The sequence below is a fragment of the Parus major genome, chromosome 25LG2 (assembly GCF_001522545.3).
Source record: "Parus major isolate Abel chromosome 25LG2, Parus_major1.1, whole genome shotgun sequence".
Taxonomy (NCBI): domain Eukaryota; kingdom Metazoa; phylum Chordata; class Aves; order Passeriformes; family Paridae; genus Parus; species Parus major.
The window spans coordinates 610,171-627,255 of NC_031794.1; the positions used below are offsets into that span (position 1 = coordinate 610,171).

General features: G+C 52.0%; 1 protein-coding gene across 14 annotated transcripts in view; it reads right to left on the reverse strand.

Annotated features, from left to right (window-relative positions):
* Positions 1 to 17,085, reverse strand: part of ARNT (aryl hydrocarbon receptor nuclear translocator) — a 21,273-nt gene continuing 4,188 nt past the window's right edge. For 2 of the 14 annotated variants that reach the window (XM_015650247.2, XM_015650244.3), the window contains exons 2-23: positions 14,647 to 14,752; positions 13,656 to 13,700; positions 12,834 to 12,878; positions 11,908 to 11,952; positions 9,453 to 9,666; positions 9,020 to 9,233; positions 8,871 to 8,936; positions 8,660 to 8,759; positions 8,252 to 8,317; positions 8,060 to 8,145; positions 7,618 to 7,694; positions 7,314 to 7,448; positions 6,808 to 6,882; positions 5,881 to 6,032; positions 4,886 to 4,996; positions 4,619 to 4,694; positions 4,075 to 4,198; positions 3,673 to 3,772; positions 3,133 to 3,286; positions 2,761 to 2,920; positions 2,148 to 2,302; positions 1 to 1,595 (exon numbers count right to left, since the gene is read on the reverse strand). In XM_015650247.2, the coding sequence (XP_015505733.1) occupies positions 1,506 to 1,595; positions 2,148 to 2,302; positions 2,761 to 2,920; positions 3,133 to 3,286; positions 3,673 to 3,772; positions 4,075 to 4,198; positions 4,619 to 4,694; positions 4,886 to 4,996; positions 5,881 to 6,032; positions 6,808 to 6,882; positions 7,314 to 7,448; positions 7,618 to 7,694; positions 8,060 to 8,145; positions 8,252 to 8,317; positions 8,660 to 8,759; positions 8,871 to 8,936; positions 9,020 to 9,233; positions 9,453 to 9,666; positions 11,908 to 11,952; positions 12,834 to 12,878; positions 13,656 to 13,700; positions 14,647 to 14,750 (2,394 nt within the window). In that variant the 5' untranslated portion in view covers positions 14,751 to 14,752 and the 3' untranslated portion in view covers positions 1 to 1,505. Of the gene's footprint in view, positions 1,596 to 2,147; positions 2,303 to 2,760; positions 2,921 to 3,132; positions 3,287 to 3,672; positions 3,773 to 4,074; positions 4,199 to 4,618; positions 4,695 to 4,885; positions 4,997 to 5,880; positions 6,033 to 6,807; positions 6,883 to 7,313; positions 7,449 to 7,617; positions 7,695 to 8,059; positions 8,146 to 8,251; positions 8,318 to 8,659; positions 8,760 to 8,870; positions 8,937 to 9,019; positions 9,234 to 9,452; positions 9,667 to 11,907; positions 11,953 to 12,833; positions 12,879 to 13,655; positions 13,701 to 14,646; positions 14,753 to 17,085 lie in introns of those variants that run through there. The other 12 variants (XM_015650249.3, XM_015650246.3, XM_015650248.3 and 9 more) reach the window with 12 other exon arrangements.

The following is a 17,085-nucleotide window of genomic DNA, read 5'->3' on the forward strand; positions in this document are numbered from 1 at the left end:
TAAAACAAAACCTTCAAGTCTTAATTTTCCAGGGGGAAAAGGAGAGAGAAAAATAAAGCTTCCTGCTCCACTTACAAGAGGGATCTCTCTGGGTTGGTGACACAAAGGTTTCAAAGCTTCCTACGTGGGGATTGCTCAGGAATGACAGCCCTGGAACCAGCTCTTGGAAAGGGAGGGCTCTCCCCCTTCTTGCCCCCAACAGCAGAGAGAACCACACAGCCAGCCTGGGGGTCCCAGAGCCCCCCAGCATGCAGGGAAAAGGGGGGGAACACCCACATTCCACTCAAAACAAAAACAGGCTTCCAGGAAAACTTGGGATCCTTCCCCAGCTGCTGTTGTGCCAAGTTTCTTTCCAAGTCCAACTCTGCAATTAATTTTCCTGTTGGAATTGAAGCAAGAGGGAATCAAACAGTTCTTCCAGCCCCTGAGGAGAGCAGGGTTGGCCACAAGTTGGTTTTTTTTTTCCATGGAAAAAGCCAGAAGATTCCAAGTCAATGTTTAAAAATTAAAAATTTTATATATATAGATATATATATATATATATATAAAAAAATTCATTCTGTTCCCTACTTTTCCAGCTCTCCTCTTACAGTTTGTGATTTGGCAACAGGATCATCCCATGGCAGGAATTCTTCTTTAAGGAGATGGTGAGTGAGCAAATGTAGTGAAAATCCAGTTCCTCACAATTCCCTGATGAAATCCAGGGATTCTCCCACATCCAGCTCCACGAGGACTCACAAGGAACTCATCTTCATGTGATAAAAGTTCATGGACTTTATCCCAAAAAACCTGCTGAAACCTGGGTTTGTGGCAGCACAGAAACCATCAGCTGGAAAACAGATTCATCCAGAAGAAAGCTACATGGGAAATGTTTTTTATGGCTTGTTAATTATCCCGGGCTAACGGGGGGTCGTGGATCACACCGATTTCATTGCACAGTTCACAGGAGAGAGAAGATTCCAAACAAACACTGGAATCTCCACATGGAGCACCCTGGACTGGAGATGCTGTAACAACCCTCCAAAAACAGCCAAAACTCCTCCAAAAAGGAGGAAAACGCTGGCTTAGGACACGGATTCTTACTCAAGCATCCTCCAGGATTGTGTTTACAGGGATAACACTTCCAGCATTTAAAAATTCCAATAGTTTGTGTTCTATAGAAAAAGTCACGGCAGAAAACGAAATAAAAACAGTCAAAGCCACCTTAAAAGTTTGGAAGGGCTGTCTGTGATCCAGACAGGAATCCCTCCAAAAAAATCCACCCGGGAGCGGCTCTGGGAACACGGGGCCTCCAGCCTGGTGGCACTCGAGTCCTGAAGCTTCCAGAACAATCCCACATGGAGGAGGTGTCCAAACCACCTCCTCCTCCACGGCCATCCCTCCTCGGAGCTCCACTTCCATGAGGTGGGAAGGGTTTAGACAGTTCCTTGAGAAAAAGACTGGGCTGTTTTCCTTTACATGTGGATATTGTGGAGAGCTTTATGCTGTTTCCCCTAAGGCTTGTTTTATTCAGAAAAAGAAGGGAATATATTCAGCTCTGGGAATTCTTCATTGCTGTAGTTGGGCCCTTGGTCCCCCAGCATGGTCAGCATGTCCTGTGGGGATACAAGGAGAGAGTTAGGATCCAGACTGGAATATCAGCAGCCTCAGGGTGTGCCAGGGAGGGTTCGACTGGAAATTCAGGGCAGAGTTTGGACTCCATCTCAGAGGCTTTTCCAGCCTCAATTCCATGGTTCCGTGATCATGTTGGCAATTTAGTCACGGGTTTGCTGGAATAGATGTTGTGGGCCAAACTGGTCCCTTTCCCAAGGGAACACAGGGTCCATGTCCAAGGCAAATTTAAGCTATAATCACCAACTGCTGGGGTGAGATGATTATAAATTCTCAGGAATTAATTTTAACTTCATTGGACTGTAGCTTTTTTTTTATTATTAATTAGAATTAGAAGGGTTAATCTGACTGGAATTTCACACTGATTCTGCAACAGACCAAGACACAAAGCCAGTCCTGCCCTCTCCACTTCCAGCTCCATCAGATTATCCAGGATTTGGGACCTCCCCAGTTGATTTCAACCACAGGGACAAGCTCTGGGTGACTCAAGACCAGTGGATCCCACCGGACTGGGAGGTTAAAAAGCTCCATCTTACTGGGAAGACCTCAGGCTGGCTGGGCTGGGGCTGCTGCACGTGCTGCTCCCCGGATCCCGGGCCATGGTGCTGTCCTTGCCACTGTGGCCACATTCCCACGGCGTCGGCGGCGCGGGGCTGGAACGGGGCCGGGGTCTGCGCTGCCTCTGTGGCTGCTGGGCAGAGAACACAGGCAGTGAAGCATCCATCCCTCCTCTGGGAATCTCATTTCTCCAGTGCTCTGTGCGGGGCCGCTGCTGGCGGCAGGACAGGGTCGCCCTCCAGGAATTCTGGCCACAGGCTGAGAATTGAGGTGTTTGCCATGGGATACAACAAAGGGACTCCCAGAGGGGTTTGTTTCCTGCCAGTTAGCCTTAAAATGGTTCAAAATTCATCTGCTGGGATGAACCCAGACTATCCCGAGCTGGAAGGGATCCACAAGGACCACTGAGTCCAGCTCTATGGTTGGAGGATGACTAAAGGTGATCAGTGTCAGTCAAAGCACAGATTCAACTCTGCTCCCCACATTTAGGCACTCCCAGAACCCACAAAATATGATGGAGAGCACATCCCTCCACAGCTGGATGCTCCCAGCTTTTCTCCCGGGGTTTTTTTCCCCCCAGTCCCCACTCACTGAAGCCTGTGCCGCGGCTGGCCAAGGCTGGGTACGGCACCGTGGTGGGAGAAGCCGTCGATCCCGGCCCTGCCATGGAGCTGAAGGAGGACGGTGTGCCCTGGAATGTGCCCATGCTGAAGGAAGGCGGTCGGGTCTTCACGGCCTGGGATGCCACTTGCTGTAAGAGAGGAAAAACACGGGAGAGGAAGAGGAGGCACGGATTCACCCCGACCCTCAGCTCAGGGAGGAGCTGCCGGCTCAGCCCCGAAGGAGGAAGCACACGGACACGCAGCGCTGCAGAGTGGAAGCAGGACGGTTCCCCACGGAGAGCAGGGTCTGGAAGGCAGCGGGGACCCGGGGGCCTGCACCTGAGGGTTCGGGCTGTGCTACCTGGGGTGTGAACACTGGCCGTGTCCCTGCAGCCCAGGTGGTCCCGCTGACCTGAGCTGGGGTGGAGTGGCGGGGAATCTGGGGTAAGATCCGGCCGGCGGGCGAGGGCTGCTGCTGCTGGATGATGTTCACTGGAGGGACCATGCTGCTGCTCCTGGAACAGAAGAGGTGTCTGAGCCCACGGAACAGCACGCACAGGAGGAAGAGGCACCAAACCCTTCTGCTCAAGTTGTTGGTGGAGGGAAATGAGCCCAAGAATTGGGATAACTCTGCCCATCTGGGAAAGGTGGCCACCCCTGGAGCGTCCCAGGAAGGTGTGGATGTGGCACCTGGGGACTGGGGTCAGTGGTAAACACAGGTTAACAGTCAGACTTGATGGTCTTAGGGCCTTTCCAACCTGAATGACTCCATGATTCTATACTGGGAAACAAGTGAGAGGAACTTCTGGGGCTGTGTACACCCAGATCCTGGGCATGTCCAAGGCACAGCGGAGGAAACAGAGGGAATGGAGCAGGAGGAGCTGGCCAGGTGAAGCCTCACCTGAAGTTCTCAGCAGGCCGTGCAGCAGTGAAGGTGTTTCCCTGGGCGAAGAGGGGCGGGTTGGCCGGCATGGTACTGGCAGGGATGGCTTTGCTCTGGTCTGCAGAGAGAGCACGAGTCATTTTTGGGCTGGGACATCTCAGGAACAGAGAACCACTCGGAAGAGACGTGTCTGTGTGAAGGAAGACTCCTTTGTTCCTTCTCCAGACACAGACTCCAGATGATTTCATTAAATCCCGTTTAATTTGATTTCCTCTCCATTTTCTACTCCACTCGCACGGAGGTTGTCTGGGGTCAGAGCCCCCAGTGCAGACGGGGAGCAGGGAGAGCTGCTCGGCAGGGACAGGCAGGGAGGACGTGGCCAGGGCAGGCAGAAGGAGCAGACGTGTGCTGCTGACCCACCTGTGCTGATGCCGGGGAAGATGTCCCCGAAGCGAGGGTCCCGCTCCTGGCTGAACAGGCTCTCGGCCTTCTCCAGGGGCTTGCTGTGCTCGGGGCCGGCAGCGCTCACAGGCTGGACGGGCACCTGGGGCGGGACACGGCTGCTCACACCTCGGCACAGAGCGGGGCCGCGCGGAGCCGCCGAGGGCGCGGCTGCTCCCGGCGCTCTGATGCCTTCCTGGGACAGCGGGGCTGTTCGGGATGCCCAGTCACATCCCTGCAACTGCCCAAGGCCAGGCTGGACAGGACTCGGAGCACCCTGGTGTGGTGGAAGTGTCCCTGCTATGGCAGGAGGTGGAAGTGGATGGGCTTTAAGGTTCCTTCCAACGCAAACTATTCCACGACTCCGTGATTCCACACGATAAATGGTGGAATCGAGCAGCACCTTCCCCTCAAACCCCACCTCAACCTGGTGCCACCACTGCTAAACCTCCAGCAAAACGGTGCAGAACTTAAACCAGTGCAGAACAACAAACAGGGAGTGCCCAAATCCCTCTGGACTCACCTGTGAGTGCTCGTACCCAGCCAAGCTCTCCCTTCCTGGGCCCACTTCCAGCTCTGCCTGCGGTGGCTGCTGCTGCCTGAAACAGAGAGCGTCTGTAACAGGGGAACACACACAGGCTGCTGAAGACAATTCCCAAGGGAACAGGGCTGGGGAGTTACACCAGGGATTTGTCAGCCTGCAGTTCCTGGCTGCAGAAAGGGGAATTTGGCAATGAAGGGTGTGTGAGGGGAAGGTGGAAATGGGAAAAGGAGCTGAACTCCTCCTGACCTTGAGGGCAGTGGGGCCGTGCCCATGTCCAGGGGAAGGCTGACGCTCTGCCCCAGCTGAGGCCTTGGCATGGAGTTTGCCAGGGCAGGCCGGGACTCCTGGCTCGAGTTCCTTCAAAGCATACACAGAAAAAAGAGATTTTAGAAGTTCCAAGTGGTAGCAAAAGCTGGGTCCTGTAGGTAGCGGGCTGTGGCTGTCTGATGCAAAACCCCAGTTGAGTGAAGGGGTTTTTGGGTGAGTTTCCACCCAAAAGGAAAGCTGGTGTCATGGAACAGGATGCTCCAGATGTGGGGGTTGTGCCTCTGTCCTCCACATTCAGTCCCAGCACACCTCAAACACAACCACAGAGACACTGCTGCTCTGCTCTGAACTTCCACAGGGGTGTTAGGATTCTGGATGTGGGAATGGCTGCGTGTGGAACAAAGAAGTTCAAAGAGAGAGATTTCCTGCCTGGGGCAGGAAATCAGGCCTGCAGCACATTTCAGCCCTGCAGGGAAGCAGTGCTACTTTGCCTCATGGCAAAAAAAGCCTGGATTTCCCTTTCCCAGGCAATCCAGCCTTCTGTTTGCCTGCTGGAGCTGCCCCTGCCGAGCCTGCAGCTCTACATCACACACAGGCACAATTTCTAGGTCCTTTCAAGGGGTGTGGAGCTCCCTCATGGAAACAGAGAGCAGCTCTGACCATTCCCAAAGATGAGACCCCCTGGGATGTCACAGGAATCCAAGAGCATCCCAAGGCAGATTTCAGCAGTTTCAGGCACTGCTGGAGCTGAATTTTGGGAGCTTAAGCTACACAACAAGACAGCCAAAGGCATCACAATTCCTGCACTTTTTAGTCCTGCAGTGCCTGGCACAGCCCAGCAGAGAATGGGAGCTGCAGGGACCGGGGGACTTCTCCAGGTTTGTGTAAATTGATGTGAGGCTGGTGAGGGGGAGAGGCTGAGGCTCCCCAGCTCTGGGGTGCTCTGCACTGAGAGCCCTTCTGCAGGCACTCACTTGACGTTGGTGTTGGTGCAGATGATGTACTCGATCTCATCCGAGTAGGGGTTCTGGAAGGTGAACGAGCTGGTTCTCATCCACAGCCATTCCCGGTTTTTGGATCGGAAGCGGAACATGACTGACAGAACCTGGCCTTTTAACTTCACCACCTAAAAAAAACGGAATGACATCAGTAGCACCTGGTCAAAGGTGGGGAGAGCAATGAGTTCCTCCCCCAGACCCCTGCGATGGCCCTTTGCCTCAAACCTGGACCACCTCGTCTCAGTCTTCCCAAACCAAATGGCGCTATTCCCTTGGGACAGCTTGATTCCTAAAGGATACAGGAGGGGAATCTAAAATCCCCTTTTTGGCTTCACTTCTCTTATCTCTTTGCACTGGTGAGATGTATGAAAAAGCCTCCAAGAAATGAAACACATGCTGTCGTTTCCCGTTCCAAGGGTTTGGAGCAATGGATATGAGCAGCTGGTTTTTGGAGTCATGAAAGCACAGGGGCAGCCTTACCTGCCCTGCCACCAGTCCAAGGCCCTCAGAAATAACAGTAACGACAACAGGGCAAGAAAACCACCTCCACTGCGGGTTCTGCAGCACTGGGCTGGGTCCTAGAGACGAACCAGGGTTTCAGCCAAGTCAGGCAGGCACTTGGGAGCCACATCCCTGGCCCTAAAAGCCAACTGGACCAGCAGCCAGAGCTGGAGTTAAGACTGGATTCAGGAGTTAAGTAATCAGATGCTTCTGTTCCGTTTTGCATTTAATGACACCACTAAATCTGCAACTGTTGGCACAGGAGAATTATCTAAGCTTTGTTTTTCTTCTTGGTTTTCCAGTCAATTTCGTTGCTTTGCAAGCACCACGACACTCCAATCTCGGAACAAACTCCGGTCTGAATTCCACCCTGCATGCAAAGGGCAGCTACAATGCTTTTACCTGTTGAAAACTGTCCCGTAAAAGCTGTTGGTCTTCTGGATGGCAGAAATCCACAATGTCTTTCCCCAAAAGTTCCTGTTTTTGAAGGAATTGTGAGAGATTGAGTCAGTTCATCTGGCAGGCAGATTCAATAATTAATCTGTCTTTGGACAGGTAGTTCCTGCTCCTTCCCCCCAAATTCCTGTTACACAACCCAAGCACAAGAGCTGGTGTGCTGTTTTTTAAAAGAAAAGCACAACAGCCGTTGATTAATGTTTGATCTTTAACTCAATTTGAAGCAAAAATGGCTTTAATTGACATTTGACATATTCCAGAGACACCCAGCCTTCCCATGATCAAAGGGCTTGGAAAAACACATGGAAAAGCAACCAGTGGAGAAGAAACACATGTCTGGGTTAACCCTGGGCACGGTTTATCAGCTCTGTTGGACAAGCAGAACCACGATGTTGAAGGAAATTTAAGTTCAAAGAGCACTTTTTTCTTGAAAAGCTCCCCAAGGTCCTCACCTGGGGCTGGTAACCCACGGTGGCCACGCAGCGGTGGTCGATGAAGGTGAAAATTCCTTCGGTGTTGTGTCGGGAGATGAATTCTGTGGGCTGGCAGACGTTGTTCATGTCTGTGCAGTTGGGGGAGCTGGTCACCTGCCAGGAGCACAGGGACAGTCAGTCACCAGCCCTGGCTGGGCTGCACCCCAGCTGCCAGCCCTGCTCTGGGATTTGTGGCCACTGGGGAAGGTTTTCAGACAGAAGAGTTTAAATCTGGGGACTCCCAGGACAAGGCAGTGCTGGAAAAGGGGAGCAGGGCACTCACCTGGAGCCTGCCAATGGCCACGAGACAGAACTTGCTGCCCTGGCCAGCGTCGGGGTCATCGTCAGGCAGGGAAACACCTGGGAGGGGAGGGCCAAAAATTCCAGCAAGGTTAGTACAGGAAAAATGGCTCATTTCAGAGGAACAGACTCAAGACATCTCCGTGCCCTGGTTTGTAACCCAATACCCTTCCCCATGAAGGGATTTTGGAATTTAAGGTGCCCCCCTCCCCCAATGAAAGTCTCTGAATTTCAGACATTTCAATATTATTCTCATCCTCTACAAACAGAGATCTGCTGCTTGGCCTGCATAAATTGGGTCAATCTTGAAATGAAAGTCAGAGATAGGTTTGTAAAGCACTTCCTGGCACCTTCAGCTGCTGGAGTGGCAGCTTTCGACCGTGTGCTGTTAAAGGCAGCCCACCTGACCACAGGTGAATCATTACCTGCTGGGGGCCAGGCTTTGATGTAGCCCGTGCAGTGCACGACGACGTAGTGAGGCTCTCCATCCTTGGCTGCACCTAAACCATTCCTTGGGAGAGAGAAACAGGTTGTGCTGCAGTGGGGAAGGTGAGGGAAGGGGCTCAGCTGTATTGTTTTGATGCTGTATGTATATAAGCCATTTATGTATCGTTTACCTGCAGCGATTCCTCATGAAGCTGAGACGATTGACAGACACTGGATCCACAGAGCTGTTGCCACACCTACACCAGGGTTAGAAAGGATTTGGTCTTTTTTGATCAACGTGAAAATAATTTGGGTATCTTGAATAAGAGGAACTCCCACCACACAAACCCCTTGTTCTGAAGAACTCAAGGGAAGTGACACCTGGGGCTAAAACTAATTGCTACTTTAAACTGGATCTTCTACGACAACAGGGCAAACAAACGTCTCAAGAACTTGACTGTAGGGAATGTTCAGCCATGTTCTATCATGTCTAGATCAAAATGAGCCCAAAAATAGCTGAAATAAAAGCGTGGAAGGGCCAGGGTTGGGAGCAAGTTTGGTGTTAGGCCCGGAGATTTCCCCAGGGAATTGCTTCCCACCTCATTCGGCAGATGAAAGATCTCCGGGAGCCCATGCACATCCTCATGGACTGCTGCCCTTCCTTCTTCACCGTCCCCGTCTTCAAATCCAGGATACGACCTAAGAAAAGAGAAAGGAGATGCTGCTGCACGGGGAGTCCTTCCAGCAAGACAGGTGTGGCACCAGGTAACGCAGTGGGAACTGGCAGGACACGAGTGTCACCGGTGATACCTTTAGATGCATTCTCAGGGGGGGCTGCAGCATCCTTGGTAGAAAGGCACCAGGGCTTGGTTCCCTCTACAAAGGGAAGGGTTTAATCCAAGTCCTCCGCAGGCTCTCCCACCCGCCGGCCCCTCGCGGCCCTGCCCGTGCTGCTGTACCTGTGAGGGCGTTCTCAGAGGTGGAGAGCTGCTCCCGCAGCTTGCCCACGTCGTCGGGGTGCACCTGCTCGTACAAGGTGCTGCCGAACCACTCGGACTGCGGCTGGTTCAGCACCGGCGTCACCGAGTCCGACACGTACACCACACGCCCCGTCTCGCAGGACACGATGAACAGGAAGCCATCAGCTGCCTCCAGGATCAGGTGTTTGAGTTCCTGCAGACACACAGACACCTCTCAGCTGCACAGCCAAAAACACACCCTGGGTTTGGACTCTTTCCTCGCACCCATGGTTTAATTTTCCCCTCTGATTGCTGCAAGTCCCACAAAGCAGCACCAGGCCAAGACCAGAAGGTTTCAGGGACACCTCACTGTGGCTCCCCAGGACCTTAAGGGGGCTCAATAAAAAGAGGGAGTTTTGGTATGGACAGAGACCTGGTCGGTGAGGAAGGAGGGTTTGTAGGTGCCATCTGTGGAGGTGTTGCCAGTACCACGCAGGGACTTCATGTGGGACACGGCCATGCGCAGGATGGTCAGCTTGTCCGGCTTGCGGGCCAGGGCGCTGCACGTGGGCACCATGTCCGACAGCTCCGTGATGTAGGCCGTCATCTTGTTCCTCCTCCTGCGCTCGATCTCGCTGTGGTTCTCCCTGCGAGAGGCCGAGGAGGAGAAAAGGAGGAAGGTGAAGTCACCGGGGTGGGAGGCTCAGACACGTCCCCACGTCAGCGCTCACAGGACACACAGAGATGCACCGGGGCCGTCAGGATTAGGAGTCAAGCCTCACATGCTGGGCGTGCACAGGGAACGTGGAGACGGGCAAGGAGGAGAGGCTACACCTGCACCTGCCTCGAGTCACAGCGGCTCTGTGGAACCTGGGGCCAGCGAGGAGCTGGGCTCACCTTCCCCACCCACCCCACAGCACTGCAGGGAGCCCAAGGAATCGCTCCTCTGCTCCCAAAACGAGGTCACCTCACTGCAGGTGACCTCAGCACCGTCCATCCGAGGGTGCATGAGACCATCACACCCACCAGGTCTGCAGCTACAGCCTGGGCACCTGCTCTTCTGGGAGGTGTGAGAGCTCTAAGGCTCCTCCCAACCCCAGCCACCCCAGAGTTCTGAGAGACCTGAATTAGCTGGGTCTCACCTTGCAACCTCTCAGTGACATCAAGAGCCCTTCCCCTGTCACAGCAGGGAAAGCTTCCAAGCAGCTCACACCTCATTTCTGCACAGATGACCACGGCCAGCCAACGCGGGCAGCCCAGGACCAGGCAACACCTGAGTGGTGGCACCGACCTCTAAAGAGGCTCTTGGCACCCCTTTGGCTCACAGGGCACAGTTCCCTTCAGTCCCACAGACCAGAACTTGGTTCTTTTATCCAGGATACATAATTTAACTGGTTCCTAAGGTGGGTTTTCCAGAACAGAGCTGAAAAGCCAGGTTTCCTATACAGAAGGATGGATCAGGTGCAAGGAAGCACATGGTGGGAAGTGAAATGAGATGGAAGTGTTGGAAGGAACAAGGATAGGCAGGTGAACAAACAGGATAAATACAAAAATGGAGCATTTATCACTACAAGGTGTGTGCAGACATTCATTGACCTCACCTTTTGGGGCAGCTTCTCTAAACCCACAAGCTCAGGAGTGAAAAACAAAGATCCTTCAACTACAAAAGCTACTGGGGAATCACCAGACATTTGCATTTCACTTGCCCACCGTCACTCTGCCACGAGGAAAGGATGGGAGGACTGGGATTGTCCATCCTGGGGGATGAGAAGGCTCCAAGGACACCTTGGAGCGTCCCCAGTGCCCAAAGGGGCTCCAAGAGAGCTGGAGAGGAACCTGGGACAAGGCCTGAAGGGACAGAACAAGGGGGAATGGCTTTCCACTGACACAGGGCTGGGCTGGATGGGATTTTGGGAAGGAATTCTTCCCTGAGGGGGTGGGGAGGCCCTGGCAGAGGCTGCCCAGAGCAGCTGTGGCTGCCCCTGGATCCCTGGAAGCGTCCAAGGCTGGGCTGGATGGGGCTTGGAACAGCCTGGGGTAGAGTAAGGTGTCCCTGCCATGAACGAGATGAGCTCTAAGGTCCCACTCCACGCTTCTCTGAAATGTTCTTTGCTCCTGGGAACAAACCCTTGGAAGGCTTCCCAAGCCTCACCTCTGTGCCTTCCTGATCCCCTCAAACATTTCAGCACAGCTCGGTGCAGCCAGCAGAGGCACTTTGGGGGGCAGGTTTTGGTTTGAAGACAAAACTGCCCAGGACTGGCTTAAATCTGCAAGGTGGGAAGCAAAGGCTGCTGCAGGTGTGCAGAGGTGACACGTCACCTGCACAGGGGCACAGGTGTCCTCAGGGCCCATTCCTGGATTCCTGGTGCAGCATTCCAGCCCACTGCTCTGCTGCTTTCAGGAAGTCTCTCATTAATTACTAATAGAAACCCAGGGAAAAATTAAATCCTGTTCCCAGTGAACCACCTTCCCTGGCAGGAAAACACCTGAGCTAACACATCTTTTCCTGCCTCTTCTGAGAGTCCAGCAGCACTCCCAGGACACAAAACCTTCCCAGATGTACAACTTGGACAAGAGGAACCGTGTTTAGCATAGGTTAGCAAAGCTACAGGTGAAAGCAGGAGCCCAACCCTGTGGCCTTTGGTAAACAAATCCTATCATGCACTCCTGAAAAACATCCTTCCAAGGATGAGGTGTGCCTTTCCTCAATGCCTTTCCCCTCCTAATCCCAATTCCACAGCCATTTCCAGGAGTCTGTTAAATCCTCTGCAGCAGATGAGGGAAGGAGGGGAAAAAAACAAAAAAAAAAAAAGAGAAGGGATGCCTAGAGAAACATTAAGGAAAGGAAAAACTCTGCTTGTCCATGCTTGAAATCTCCATTCTCCTACCTGGCAAGTCTCTCCTTATCCGCTGAACTCTGCTCATCATCAGACCTAAAAATAAAATTAGCCAGCTAAGCTAAAAATGGAAAAAAAGTTGAAAGAAATGGAAAAAAAAAATGGAAAGATGGACTAGGAAACCCAGCCTAGGGACGGGTCTGTTTTGCAGAGGAGCAACTCCATAAAATAAAACAGTCATTAGTTTGCAACATTCCACATTAAATTGGTGCCTGGTGTGCTGAATTTTAAAACTTTTTCTGAGGCTGTGACCAAGTTCTAATTTGCTTATTTCTAATATTAGAAATATTCTGATATTTCTAACGTATTTTTTTATTTACTTGACTTCAGAAGGACTCAAACCACTTAAAAAGCTGGAATTCCCAGCTTGGAATTCCCTGCAGCCCTTTGGCAGGTAACAGCAGGACAGTGACCCCTAAATCCTGGGAGGGACATTGATGGGCTGGAGTGTGTCCAGAGAAAGGAGCAGAGCTTCAATCAGCTGTAAAAATACCACGGGCTCGGTCCCAACGCTCAGAGATACTGTCAGACACCAAAAACTGATCAAAGCGATCCCTACAACCTCCAGAAAATCCCCAATTTGTGCAGCTTCTGTGTAATTCCCCACAAAACACACAAATGACAACGTGTGCCAGGAAAGCCTGTTCAAGGAAAACTTGTACTAAGCAGGAAACTCCAATCTCTGCAAGTTTCTTGAGCAGGATGAAAAGAATGAGAGTCCAAGGCCAGAGCTGAAAGGAATGGTGAAAAAGAGGAATGTCATCACACACAATGAACTGGTCCAAAAAACATCAAGGACTACGTGTGGATCCCTTGGAGCACCTTCAAGGAGAGATGATTGTGAGGAGGATGCTGAAGGATCCCTCTCATATTAAAGTTTTTTGGCACAGAAAGCTTTAAAATCATCAAATTCTTACCTGGCAAATCTCTCTTTATCGTTTGGCATCGGGTCATCATCACATCTAGGAAAAGGGGGAGAGGTTAAAGTGTTTCCACTTTGTTCTTTCCCAGAAAAGCAGCGAGAGAACAAGGTTTAATGACTGCCACAGAAAATGCCCAGGGTTCAAAAGGCCGCCCTGGCTGCGGGTGGGCACTGCAGCACAATTCACTGATCACCCCAAACACTATGGGTGAGCTACTGGCATCTCCTCCACACGGTTTTCCATAGCACATTCCAGTCAAGGATGGTGGGATCACACTCCATTTAATCCCATACCAAGAAATAGATTAAAGTGTGGCTGGAAGATAAAGGTAGCCCAAACCAGGACCTCCATCCAAGGGTTTCTCCTGGTAAATCCTACATCCATCATCCTGAACCATTCCACGGCCACCCCTAAAGCACGGGAACGCAGGGAATGCCAGTGCCACTGGAGTTATTCAATCCTAAACCCTGCAGTGAGGCTACAAATAAACGACACAAGATATTCCAACTCTTCTGTGCTCCATATGGGTCACGAGGAGATCCTCGCAGCCTCGCCAGCTCCTCGGGAATAAGGATGTCTCTGGAACTGAAGCATCCTTACAACAGATGAGGATTAATTAACAATGCCTGAGGCAGGAACAAAAGATGGAGGAATACTGCTGACTGGGAGAAAGGGAAGGGTTTGAGGAACTGGAGCAATTCCCAGCACTTCCAGAGAGGAAAAGCCACAGGAGCAGAAAGATCTTGCTCCAGTGAAAACACACAGACACAGCTAGACCACAGGACAGAAACTTCTGGATGCCACACTCTCCCTCACCTGAGGAATTTACTGTTCCCTTCTCCATCATCATCAAAATCAAGCCTGAAAAACAGAAAAAAAAGGTAACTGTTAGCCAAGTGGTTTCTCCTTTAAATTACCTTTCTATCTGTCCCCGTAGATGCAGATGATTCCTGAAAGGAAAAATTAAGTAATCCCAATGCAATATAGCGATTGTGACGTGAAACAAACAACAAAGTTTGGAAAGGGGCATCTTTTAGGTGTCTATCAGGAGCAGAGCAAGAACAGTTCCAAAGGAAGAAAACCCACTTGGAGCATTCCATTGCATCCCAACCTTCTGTTCCAAAAGCCTGATCTCCTAGGAGAATCGGGGACCACCAACAGCCTACACAGGACGGTTCACCTTTCCTTTTGGGATGGAAAGCTGGCAGCATGGGAGGAGCTGCAGGCAGTGGGAGCCTCAGCAAACGGGGCTGAAGGAAAGAGTTTGACTGACTGGGAGGGGCGCAGGGACAGATTTCAGTTTGCCTGAAAATTACGAGGCAATTTCTCCTGCCAGAAATCTGGGAACAGTCGCTCAACTCCCTTTGAATTTGCAAAGGCATTTTTAGCAAACAAAAAGCCTCCCACAAGCACACTGTGGCTTCCCCCCACCCCTCCCAGGGACAGCACAACTGCAAAGGTTGGAGTAAGGCTCCAAAACCCCAAAATTCTCTGCTCCCCCAGCTCTTGCAGCAACTCCTGTCTTGCTTTCAATCCTCGGTGTGCATTTGCTCCTTCTACGAGGTGCAAAGTTTTTAATCCCCTCTGAATATGTCACTTAAGCCCCTCTTCAAGGAGTGTAGCTGGCACACAACCACAAAGGGAAAGGACTGGACAGAGCCCACCTGAAGGAACCAGGAAACTTCTCAGAAGCAGCCACAGCTGCCCCTCCTGAGGCTGACGGCTCTTTCTGGAGAATAAAACTTCCTCAAAAAGGCCCTTTTCCCACAGCCCTCCCCGAGCACAGCCCCAGCACTCGCTCACTCACCCGGGCCGTCTCTTGCTGGGCCTCTGAGCTCCTCCAGCCTGGGCGCCCGACCCGGAGCTCCCGGAGCCAACAGCTGCACCCAGCGAGGAAACATCAGATGCCATCTCTAAACAGGAGTGGAAAAAATCAGGGAAATCAACCAGTACTACGTCCAAGCCCCTCTGGTTCAGTGGAACACTCCCCAGCAGCAGCAGTTGTGTGTCAGCATCTGCTGGGGCTGAGGCAGTGTGTGCTTGTGTCCTTTCATCTGCTGCAGCCGTTCCCAGCGCGGAGCACACGCTGCTTCCTCAGCTGGAGAGCTGAGGCTGCCAAATTAAAAGATGTGGTCTCTTTTTTGGACAGGGGAGGAGCCTGGTGGGAGCAGGGAAGGCGCTGAGGCCACACGATAAAGGAGGGAGGAGGAGCAGAGCTGCGAGTTTCCCTGAAGACACCGACTTGCAGAGGGTTCATTTCCCAATCTGAGACAAAGAATGAACCAAAATGCCCGTAAAGCACCTCAAAACCCATCACTGCTCAGCTGGTCACTTCTGGTCTTCACCAGTACAGACTGGTGGGCACCACGGGCAGCAGTGCTGGCCTGCCTGTGCTCTTGCACAAGTGCCTGCAGCACCCTGGATGAGTGTGAGGCGTCCCAGCCATGGCCCAGGTGATCTCTACCGTCCCTTCCACCCCAAAGCAGACTGTGATTAGAGCATTCCATTTTCCTGTATTTTCCCCTAATCCTGGTTGTTCAGGAGCATGGGTAACAGGATCTGCAAATGTTCAGAGCTTGCTCAGTGTGGCTTATGCTGAATCTACATGCCAGCATCTCATCAGAGCCCAACCAATGTTCCTCTACATTCAAACAGTCTGCTCCACATCAGAAATCTGTTTTTAAATCCATTATAAACCATTTTTTCCTGTTTCTGCAACCCCCAAACCACTTCTGCTTTATCAAAGCAGGTACCCAGACACCCCCAAAGCCCCAGTGTTGGGCTTCCCAAACCACCCCCAGCAGGACACAGCCACAACTGGGGGGACAAAGTGAAGAACTGAGGTCAGGTTTAATGAATTAGAGGAAAATGGGCTTTAAGGTGGAGTTCCCAAGTTCTTCTCCACTCCCCAAAGCTAGATTTCAGTCCAACAATAGTTTAATTTCACTTCCAGAGCTGGATATTGGTTTATTTACAGCTAAAAGTGGAGCTGTACAATCACCTCTGTGGTGTGCCTGGACCTCAAAGCGAACACGTTCCCAAATTTCTGGTATTTCTGTCAAAATTAAACCTCTTTTACCACATTAATGCTCCCAGCCTCTCTGCCTGCCTGGTTTGTTTTCCTACAAGCAGCTGGCGTTGCTGAGGAAGCCTTTTCCTTGCCAATCCATAGCATTTCCCAGGGGTGACTACAGTATGGAACAAGCATCCAGCTCGAGGCTTGGCAGCTGAAGGAGCAACAACAACAATCCCAACCAACAGTGGGAGTGAGCACAGCCCATCCAACACCAGCTCCAGCAACAAACACCAGGATCCTCTGGAATTCAAAAATACATCTGGAGAACAAAAAAAAACAGAGGTGGAAACCCTTCCCCATCTCCTTTCTGCTTGATTTTGGAACACTCAGATGCCACTATGCCTCATCCCTTATTCCCAAGAGAAGTCCCAAGGTGACATCCAAGGATTTTGTTTAACAAAATGAAGTTTCAAGTGGGAATGAAGCAGGTCAGGAGGGTTCCTCCTTTTCCCCAGCCATATCTGAACAAGGTGAGAACAGAGGTGAAGTTTCTGGAGCACAGAGGATAATCCCTTTCTTGAGGGGAAGGAATTTCCGCTCTGGGCAGGGGAAGGAAGTGACACGGTGCTGTTCTCCGGACCCAGCTCCACACAGGGCTCAGGGGGACACAAGGAATTGCTTTTCAAGCTTTTGAGATTTCCCAGGAGCCTGGCACAGGGATCCTATGAGGAACCTGCTTGACACCAGGCTTCATCTTCCCACGGAGGAACATTTCCCTCTCGCGGCTCACGCGGCAGCCCTGGACAGACCGAGGTCCAGCACCAGGACTGGCACCGCTCTGCTCTGCACGAGGCCAGAGTGGCCACAGCCTCCCCAAACCAGGGACAGCACAGGCAGAGGGATGGCATGGGAAGAGGCCTGGCTTTCCCACCCTTTGGGATTTCTGGGAAACGCACAGGAACGCAGAGATTCCTTCCCAACTTCTGTCTTCTCCCCAGTCCGAACACCGTGACACTGAGGTGAATTCCTGGAGCCCGTGGTGCAGTTTTCACTCTGTGCACCTCCCTGGAAGGAGCCTGGAGACAGCTGGGGTCAGGCTCTGTTCCCAGGGAACAACAGGATGAGAGGAAGCAGCCCCAGGTTGTACCAGGGGAGGTTTAGGATGGGTATTAGGGAAAATTCCTTCCTGGAAAGGGCATTGGAAGGGGCTGCCCAGAGCAGTGCTGCAGT